The sequence below is a fragment of the Strigops habroptila genome, chromosome 3 (genome assembly GCF_004027225.2).
Source record: "Strigops habroptila isolate Jane chromosome 3, bStrHab1.2.pri, whole genome shotgun sequence".
Lineage (NCBI taxonomy): Eukaryota > Metazoa > Chordata > Aves > Psittaciformes > Psittacidae > Strigops > Strigops habroptila.
The window spans coordinates 62555667-62566029 of NC_044279.2; the positions used below are offsets into that span (position 1 = coordinate 62555667).

Below are 10363 nucleotides of genomic sequence, written 5' to 3' on the forward strand. Positions count from 1 at the left end.
TTTAGCCCTTTGTCCCTCACCTACCATATGTGTCTTATTTTCCAGCTTCAGAGGAGTGTTGTAAGCCTCAGCTAAGCACCATCCACCAACATGCAGGATCAGAGGTTTAGTGAGTGATTAGTTTTGAAACCTGGGGTGGAGAACACCAGAGAAGCACAAAACACTTATTTTAGCAAGTTACCTCAGTACCATTTAAAATAGATAGAACTAATCACTTTAGTTTCTTCACTTTCACATTCCTGGTACAAAATAATGACAGCCTCCAAACAAACTTACAGCAAAAATAAACAAATACACTCCCCAGCTAGAGAACATCTCTTTCTTCTTTCCCCTTTCGCCCTAGTTTCTAAAAGTGCTTTGCGCACTGTGAGGCCTGGAGCTGAGCGTAGGGGGGGAAAAGAAGAGGAGGAGGAAGAAGAAGAGCAGAAGAGAAGCGCAGGAAAGAGCAAGAAAGAAGAGCAGGCGAGGGACCCGCCAGCCTGCAAAGGACCGGGCCGGGTGGCAAGAAGGCCGCCTGAAGAAAGTTTTTGCGGTAGACGACGAGGCGGTGGGAGGAAGGTCCGACGAGGAGAAGGAGGGTGCCTGTCAGAGAAGATGAAATCTACCGACCCCCGCAGGCAGCTGTACCTACCGGCCTCGCCGGCGGGGCGGGGAAAGCGGCCGGGGGATGGCGGGGGGAGCTGGGCGAAGGCGGGCTGCTGGGCGGTGTCACCGACGCAGCCGCGCTCGGCCCGGCGGCTATAAAGAAATGGAGGCAGCGGTGAGCGGCCTGGTGGCGGCATGACCGAAGTGAAGCTGGCTGTGCTGGGCGGCAGCGGAGCCGGCAAGTCGGGTAAGGCGGGGAGGAGGGCGGCCCCGGCCTGATCGTACGTCGGGTTTGGGGGCGGCGGGCAGGCCCCCGCTAAACGTGGTGTGTGTGCTTCTCTCCCCCCCGCAGCGCTGGCGGTGCGGTTTCTGACGCGGCGGTTCATCGGGGAGTACGCATCCAACGCCGGTGAGGCTTCGGGGACGGGGCGGCGGGAAGGGGTGGCGCCGTGTGAGGCCTCCACCCGGGGCTGTCCGGGGAGGGAGGGAAGGCAAGGTGAAACGCTTCAAACACTTGAACGAGGAATTGGGTAGAAACGCAGAGTCACAGAACAACTCGGAAAGGTTTAAGTTTCTTCTTGCTTATCTTGCGAGAGTTCCTGATGAAGGGAGAGCTTTGAAGGCGGGAAAACGCGAGCCAGGTATCTTTAAACTCCAGTTAAGTACACGGGGGCTGATGCAGCGCTTGTCACAAAGCAACTGTGGGGGGGCTTACTAAGGAAAGATAACGAGGCTGCATGTGCGAGGCGTGGGTAGATTATAGTAAACTCAATTTGAGAGGAGATAAAGAGGAGAGTAAAGAAATAGACCCAAACAGCCCCAGCACCTGTTCTATTGCATATCTTCTTCTCAGCTCCAGAGGAGAGGTGAAACTGTTTATCAGGCACTACTGGTTAATCAAAGCATAATGCAAAGCCCACTGCTTTTGCAGGAGTGCACTGATTTGATAGCTTTGTGGAAAGCCTTGCCGTGCTGAGGGTAGAATTTCTCATTCATGCCAGAACAAATACACTGATCCTTAAGACACTTCTAAGGTCTTGGGAGATGGCAAAGCAGGACTTGAACTTTCACATCGTGCATGGAAGCACTGTTTAACTGATACACCTTTGAAAGTGTGCCACTCCAGATTATGGGGCATGAGAAGTCCCAAAACTTAATAGGACATGGAGATTGTTATCTGCCTCACTTTCCTTGCTAAAGTGGAGAGCGCTTTCCAAAGCCAGTTTTTTTACAAAAAGAGTAGCTTCCCGTGATTCGTAAGTAAAATGTAAAATAGAAATACTAAGCTGAATTGCATTGAAAATATCTAAAAACTTACTCTGAAAGTGGAGTTACAGTTGTACATAAATGCTCTACGGATACTTTTTACTATACAAATGCAGACTGAAAGAACAGTTTGTGTTCTAGATAGATTATCCAGGTCTAAGCTGTCACGTATAAGTTATGATTACTAAATAATAACTTCTGTGCAGAATCGGAATTTACAAATAGGCTGCCCTACTACTTTCATAACACTGAGCCTTGGTATCAAGCTGAGAAATCATCAGCATTTAGCTGTTTCTAAACATTGTACATCCCACTTTACCTTGATTTTGGGAGAGGAAAACTAGGATCTGAAAGTATTCTTTACATCAACACTTTGACAGAACACCAGAGTGAAATGGTGTTGGTCAGCCTAAGGGGCTGGACACTTTGGGTGTTGAAAATGAAATAGGTTTGTTTCTAGTGTGTATTTAAAACAAAAAAAAAAAACCCCACCACAATACAAACAAAAAAATCAAACCACCAGACAACCTACCCCCCAACCCCCCTCCCAAAAAAAAAAAAACCACCACAAAACCCACCACCCAGACTCCTTGAAAACCTAGACAATACTCAGGGAACCCTCAGTATTATCCAGTCGCACTTTTGCTGTCTTTTCACCACCATCCCCAGTCACTAATGCTGGCTTTCTTTGCATACTGTACGTTTTCTAGAATGCATCTACACTAAACACTTATGCCTGGATGAGAGGCAGATACACTTGGAAATTTATGATCCTTGTTCACAGGTAAGAATTTTAGGGAACAAAGAAAGGCTGTTCTTCATTTTACCTGTGTAATGGCAAAAAGTGCCAGGAGGGGAATGTGTGTGTTACAAACTTCTTGTCTGTTCTTGGAATCTCTGTTTGCTTTTTTTATAAAGGCTGAAATTTTATAGTTGCTGTGGCTCAGAACTGCTGAGTACTTTCTCATTTCATGGAAGAAGCCCTTAATTGGTTATTTTTTCTGTAAACGCTTTTGGTTTTTGGAATACAACTAACAGAAATAACTTTTTCCACTTCTGCCTTATATAGGTAAATACAGAGGTAAGTTATAGGATTATGTGCAGTTTTCTCAAATACCCTAAATGGATGAAATTTAGTTTATAAAGCAAGCAGTTTATTGAATCCCTGCAGAAATGGTCCAAGCAGACAGGCCTGGAAGTAAGACTTGCATTCACAGAACATATCCAAGGAGAGCCATAACGCAGGCTTGCACATGTTAACGGCTGAACTCTGATCACAATAAACAGCTTTGAAATAAAGATTTTTGTATTCTTTCTTGCTATTAGAGGAATAGAGAAACTTAGGTACTGTGTAACACGTGCAGACCTATGTAGGTCTGTCTGGCTAATCACGTTAGCGTGCAAGGTTCCCTTATGGGCAGTGATCTTGCCTTATATCAACTAGCATGATGAATGCTAAAGCCAAAGCACTGAAAGTCTGACCCAGGCTTAAATTCAAGGACTTAAAACTTAACCCAGAGAGCACATAAAATGAACCACCAAAACCAATCTGCCTTCCTAGAGACAAGCAACAGGATTGCTTGTCCTAGAGCAGTGAGGATCCTGAAATAGCCCGTGTCGTGTAACATCATGGATTCTTCCCTCGCCATGCAATCTGTCAGAATGTACTGTTCTGTGGATTTGCTTCCACCTCTCTGTCCCCTTTCCTAAGCCATCTATAGCTTCCACTTACTGTGGAAGCTGTGCTTAAACTGTGACACATATTAAATCATCTGGCCTGTGAACAACTTTACTAAGATACTTGAAACAGACTGGCAGCTAGCATAAAGCAGGTTAGACTACATTATGGGTAGAAGGCTTTGGTTACTACAGTTTGGGCACCTTTTTGCTTTTAAGGAGACCAGAGATCAGCTGTTAAGGGCAACTCCTGTTGCCAGCACTCTGAGCTGTCCTGTACAGTTCTTCCTTAGGCCTAACTTTAGCTGTTTGCTGCTTTCTTCCTGACTTCTTAGTGCCTGCAGAGGAGTAGGTAGCAAATAGAGTCTGGTATTGCTTTTTGTCTGATAGGACCGGTGCTTGTAGAAAGAGATGGATGGGGTACAGAAGTCCTATATCCATGGTTGCTGGTAGCTGGGGAAGAAAAGCAGGTCCCAAGAGGAGGCCAGACTGGGGAAGGAAGAGTTGTCATTTTTATTTCTGCTTCCTGAAATCTTGCTCCCTGAGGCTTCTCTCTAACAGCTGGATCCCTGTTCTGCAAAGCTCACTGTCCCTTCATCTATCTGGGAAACAGCTGTGACACACACAAGTCATCTTTCCTGCCCCTAAACCTGCTGTGCAGTCACCACAACATTAGAAAAAAAACCCTGTTGTATTCAACATACTGAAGTCTTCAGACAGTTCTGGAAACTTGTTCCATCTTTTCATTCTTATGCATCCCTTTTCACTGCCAGCATTCCATCCCTCAAGAGAAGTTACAACCTTCCCTGTCCAGCTGTTTATGATGCTACTGTGCTGCCCAGATGCTGAGCTAATCAAGGCAACGAGGGTGGGATGTCAGTGGAGATTATACACTGTAAATAGCAATGTATAAACTAGTGAGAGAATAACTTAAAACAGTGCTCAAATTGCTATTCAAGGTGGGTTTTCCAGAGCAAAAGTCAAGGGTTTTTATTTTTATGCTGGTCAACTTCCAGTTTTTTACCTGTCTTGGCTCACATGGTTTTTCTAGCTGCTGCCAAATTGTCTGCAGGGATAGGCTATTTTAAAGTAGTTTTGAAATTACAATCCTTAGCTTAATGGGACAGTTTGCAGCTGTTGGTTTCTAGAAATCCTAACTGCAACAGTTTCTCAGGGTGAAGGGACTGAAGGATTGGATAATTAACCCCATTATCACTTGAGTGACTTGTCACTAGTTTTCTTAAAGTCAACTGCAGATTGGAAGGAGGTCTTTTTCTTAGCTCTTTAGAAATTTATCCTACAGGTAAGCTGTGTTTCAGACTTGAACAAAGCAAAGAAGAAACAAAACAAATGAAGAAAAACACAAACAAAAAGCTTACTGTAGTCAGACTATTAGGAATGTGCAAAACAGAGCTATAACCAGAAACCACACAAATATTGATGGCTCCTGCATGTTTCATTCTCATGTAACTGCAAAATATTCAGCATAAGCAATGGCTATACAGGTTACACAGTTTTACTGCTTAAACAAACTGTAAATGTTTCATAAGGAATTTGTCAGTGATTCAAAGTGCCATAAGTAGTGCTGGTTATTTGTGAGCCTTTTGGAGCAGGACTCACCTGAATTCAGCGCCAGCACCTAGACCTATTAATATTTTTTGCAATAAAAGATACAACATTCTCATATTCACAGTGACAAAGAAAATGCTCTGAAGTGACAACAGTAACATTCTTTTTGCATGTGAATTTGAACTTCTTTCAGCCACAGCAGGGGAAGCTCTCCCTCACAGACGAGCTCCACTGGGCTGATGGATTTATCATTGTTTACGACATCAGTGACAGAGCATCATTTGCATTTGCAAAAGCATTGCTGTACAGGATTCGAGAGTCTCGCACAGGATCTTGTAAAAAGTAAGTGGCCTTATTTTTTTTTCCCCTCAGCAAACATATAAAAAAGCTGAGAACTTTTCTTTGAGCTGTAGGCATCCTAGTAGCAATTAAAATCCAGCAGCATCCAAGTGGCGTAACTACCAACAATAAGGTACCTGAAGGTAAACTGTGTTGCAAATGGCAATCTATTTCAGTGTATCCAAAGCCAAGTACATTGGGATTTTTATTGTTATTTCTTATAGCACTACTATTTAAATAATTGCCATAAATCTCTGCTGTGATTTACATGGATGGGTAAAAAGCAGCAGAGTCAGTCTAGGCTTTTACTCGCCCACTCTATTACCGATAGAGATGCACCAATGTGGGGGCTGAAGAAAGTTCTTCCCACAATAAATTAAGACCATGAATGTCTCCTAAACTGTCTTTAGCAGTGAGCCCAACATTATTTGTGCACATGGATGACCATGTGGTAAGAAACAGACCACTTTCAAAAAGAACCACCAAAATTGCAAGTCTGAGTACATGTGGTGGTGTTTATTCCTGCATCAGTCAGCTGAGGTGCTTTGTAAATACAAGGAAATGATTTCACTCACATTTATGAGAAGTGGAGTGAAAAGTAAAAACAACCAACCAAAAAAATCCCACTCTCTTGCCTGTTTCACTGCTGACCTTTCTTAATTAAGATTTTTCTGGAAGGAGTCATTTTAGTAAAAGCTTAGAATTAGGATTCCTGTGTTTTCTTCTGAATTACGCCATTGACACTGATGCATCTCTTTGACTATATTCTGTTATCTATAAATGGAGATAATGATCAGCTTGCTTCTTCATGAAATCCAGGAGCTGACAATATACTCAGCAGTACAGAGTATGAAAACTACAGTGGATGAAAAATACATAAATTCACTGAGTACAGGAACCAAAATGAAAACATACTGATGGAGCATAGCTTGTCTGGAAAATCTTGATATGTGACTATGGCAAATGGAAAACTGTAATTCCACCTGGCAAGGTTATGGATTTGGCTTGTTCTCTTGTTTGTTTGGGTTTTTTTTTTTCAAATGCCTATTATCCTGAACATATATACTTTTCATACACAAGCTATATATATATAGCACAGCATACAGCACAGTATTGTAACGTATCTTTAATCGGAACTTTTTTCATTTCAGAATGGCTGAGTCATCAGTATTTTTGGTTGGTAATAAACAAGATTTATGCCACATGAGGGAAGTTGGCTGGGATGAAGGACAGAAGCTGGCAATAGATAACAAGTGCCAATTCTGTGAACTGTCTGCAGCAGAACATTATCAAGAAGTTGTGGCAATGTTCACAAAAGTCCTGAGGACTATCACATCAAATTTCAAAGTGAAGGAAAAGAGACGACCAAGTGGATCAAAGTCAATGGCCAAATTAATCAACAATGTGTTTGGAAAGAGAAGGAAATCTGTGTAAAAGTTGAGCTATTCTTGAAGTAGGAACAAGATGAAATAATGGAGCACAGGCAGCTCTTGGATTCAGTTTCCTCCAAAGGTCAGTGCCTGGAGGAGTAAGACAGAAGAAACCAAAGGCAGGATATAATAAGGTCAAGTGGACATGGTCTAGACCTAGAAGACCTGACCATCTATATCCAGTTCTGCTACAGATTTACTGTGTTAGGGTTATGTCACTAAGCTGCTCCTCTCACCATTTATCTTAAGTTCTTCAGAGGAGAGCTTTAGTCTGTATTTATTAAACACCAGCATGGTCTTGGATAGGGCTTCTAGGTGCAATTGAAGTATGAACAGTTATTTCCAATAAACTCAGCCTTGTTGATCAAAATCTTCAGAATTTTGAGAAGTGGTTGGGTTTTTTTATGCAAGAACACTTGCACTAAAGCAAAACAGTGCTGCTTCATGTAATAATGTATTTAAGGAAGGATGGGTCAGATCCTTGTGTGCCTAAAGGTGCCTAACACCTGCTAAAATTCATATGAATTAAATGTTTAGACACCAAATCTACAAGAGGTATTTACCTGCAAAGCTGCCTTGCAGAGGCACTATAAGTAGGGAAACAGATAAACAAAGCACTATGGTCTCCTGTTTCAGGTTTGGGTTTTTTTTTCATTTTGAGTGATGAAAGAAAGTAGAGAGGGTTGAGCAGGGTGGGAACTGAAATGTTAGTGAAATGTTAGCCAGTGAGCATCAGATTGTTTTGGCAAGGTCATTGTTTAGTGAAATAATTCTATGGCTAGGGCCAGTGTTAAGGCCAGGGTAACATCTTGGGCTCATCCCTTTCACGGACCAGTTTTCATGGACTGCAAAAATATTTCTGTGCCTGCTAAATTTTAGATGGGAGTGAAGGCTTGAAAAGCATGTGGTCTAGTAAAGAGCACAAGTTGTTTAGGATGTCTGCCTGGATTTAAAGGTCAGCCTGCTGGTAAGGCCTGTGCTCCTAAATTGCATAGAGTGTTTTTCCTAAGGACCAATGTCTTTACAACTAGTCATCACTATGGTATTGAAATGCCACTTGAGAGAACACTAAGGAATATGTTAGCTACACTTTTCAAATGTGGATATTAAACATCAGATGGGTATAAATAGGTTGTCAAGTGACAGTCAGAGCTCTTACTGTAGACAACTAAATAAGGGCTTAGCCCAGCGTGTTTGAAAATGCTGTGCTCATACAGAAATTATGAAAGGGGAGTGATCTGAAGATGAATTACTGCCTCCTAACCATCCCACAAGACAGCTGAGATCCAGTCTTTGTAAGCTGCTGAGTTGAAGCCTACCTGTGCTCTGAAATTTTACCTGCATTGAAACTTGTAACATTACTTAATCACTCACAGCAGAATACCGATTTTCAAATGTCCACCCCATTAAGATAATATAAGGAACCTATATAATCTTAGCATCACTGTTATTAAAATGTGCTTTAGTTTTATAAGTGTTGACCAAAGATCACTTCCTCTTATTTAAGGAAAAGATACTGTTTATTTCACTTGTTTTAAGACTACCAATATTGGAATATAGTTCTCAGTGTTGACAGACACAGTGTTGCTTTATTTCTATGCAGATGCTGCTCTGCCATATCAGGAGTAGTATATTTAACTATTACCAATATCTATGAGGTTGAACTTGAAAACTACTCATGTACACCCTTCAGCTTTCCAGCACATATGGAATTCCAGAACTACTACTAAGACTGTTGATCTGTTAGATAGCTGTATCTCTCCAGCTCTACCATTGCCAGATTTGAGAATTCTGAACTGTATTTACTGCTATGGTATTAAATAAACTAGATATAAGATGGATGTATTAATGCCTTTTTTTTCCCTTTACTGTGGCATCAAGCTACAGACTTCCTGTTTTGACTACTGTAAAAGTGAAGCACCATGCAGATCTGGAATACAAATTACAAAAGGAAATCTGGGAATCAGACACCTGCACAAAAAAAGAGCCTCTAGCTGTGTTTCCTCTACACAGTGAAAAAACCTTCATGTGCCTTTATGCAGTGAACAGTAGATAACTTTTTAGAAATTCATTATCATTTAAAAATGTGTTGAGATAGTAACAGAGAAGCTAATTAGTTTTGATTTGCTTCTATCCATGGAAATGTGGGCTTCCGGACAGGCAGAATCTGCAGTATACCCCACAGTTTTCCTTTCCCTTTTGTCTAGATGGGGTAAGTGTTGGAACACGAGCAGCTACCTTCTGGCCCAGAAGATAGGTTGCCCTCACCTGAAAACCAGCTGAAACAACTGCAGGATGCATTTGGACTTAAGCATACTAAAGCACCCAGAATAGACATAATTTGATGTTCTTAGGGTCAGGATTCACTTGCTTTTTATTGCCAGTAAGTGCAGATGAACAAGAGTGCAGAACTGAGAAGGAATTCCATTTTAAAGCAGATAGATATATGTTCTCCCTTTCTAAGTGTATTTTGTTAGCATTTTTTTTAACAGTGAGGGCTTTTAAAAGAAAAATAAGTTACTTAAAAGGCTGAGATTGCTGATATATTGCTTAGTGTTCTTGGAGTTTTAACAGAAAAGGTAATATCTTACTAGCTCAGCCACATTTGAAAATGCAAACAAGAACCTTGCTTGCATAGCACAGTAAAAGATGTAAGTGGTGTTTGATGCTCACCCTTGACAGTGACATCACCTAGAGCATATTGAACTCATTGAAGAGAGTGGAAATGGAGTTATTTATGTTGCCATGGGTTGCTTCAACATATGAACCCATCCTTTCTCACCAAAAGATTTTGAAATCGCTGTACAGGAGTTAAAAGTTTCCTGCTGTCATATCTGGAAGTCCTTGTTTATATGAACTTTCTAGTTTCAGTAAAATTTTGCCAGAGAAAGGCACTCAGAATTGATGTTCTTTTTCCCCTGTCTTCAACTTGTTTTTACTTTAGAAACAGTCACATAAAAGCAGAGAGATTCTACTGAAGTATAAAGGTAATAGCCTCTAGGTCCCAAATGCTGTCTCTCAGAGAGCTTTCAGGTGTTTTTTGAAGCTCTTTCTCACTATAGTTTGAAATAAACAATCAAGACAAACACTACCTCAGCTCCTTTTCCTGCTGTTAAGTCTGTATGCATTAAACTATTTCTTTTTGTAAATCCCACTACATTCATAACAGGGCAGAGGGGAAAATGTCCCAGTAAAACTTAAAGCATGAGAGTCCTGGAAGAAGGAGTAATTACGTGCAGTATTGAGTAGACAAACCAAACATGCTATTTCTAGTATCTTTAAATCAGGATAGCCACAAAAAAGATGGATCAGAAGTTTCAATGCTGTGATATACTTTGAGGACAAAAGAAACTACCACAGGTTTTTTAGCCCATTGCTAGAAATTGATTTCTGAAGCGATGGGAGGGTGAACATTGAAGTGCAAAAACCTTGTGAGTCATGTGGGGACAATCTTGTTGCTTTCTTTTCCATCTACCTGACTACATTGCTTTGATGGT

At 41.4% G+C, this 10363-nt stretch overlaps 1 protein-coding gene across 1 annotated transcript; it reads left to right on the top strand.

Annotated features, from left to right (window-relative positions):
* The first annotated feature begins 718 nt into the window (after positions 1-718).
* On the top strand, positions 719-8707 carry RERGL (RERG like). The gene is made up of 5 exons (XM_030480459.1): positions 719-832; positions 938-994; positions 2562-2635; positions 5291-5439; positions 6588-8707. Exons 1-5 carry the CDS (start codon positions 781-783, stop codon positions 6868-6870), a joined length of 615 nt encoding a protein of 204 aa, XP_030336319.1. The 5' UTR covers positions 719-780; the 3' UTR covers positions 6871-8707.
* The last annotated feature ends 1656 nt before the right edge of the window (positions 8708-10363 follow it).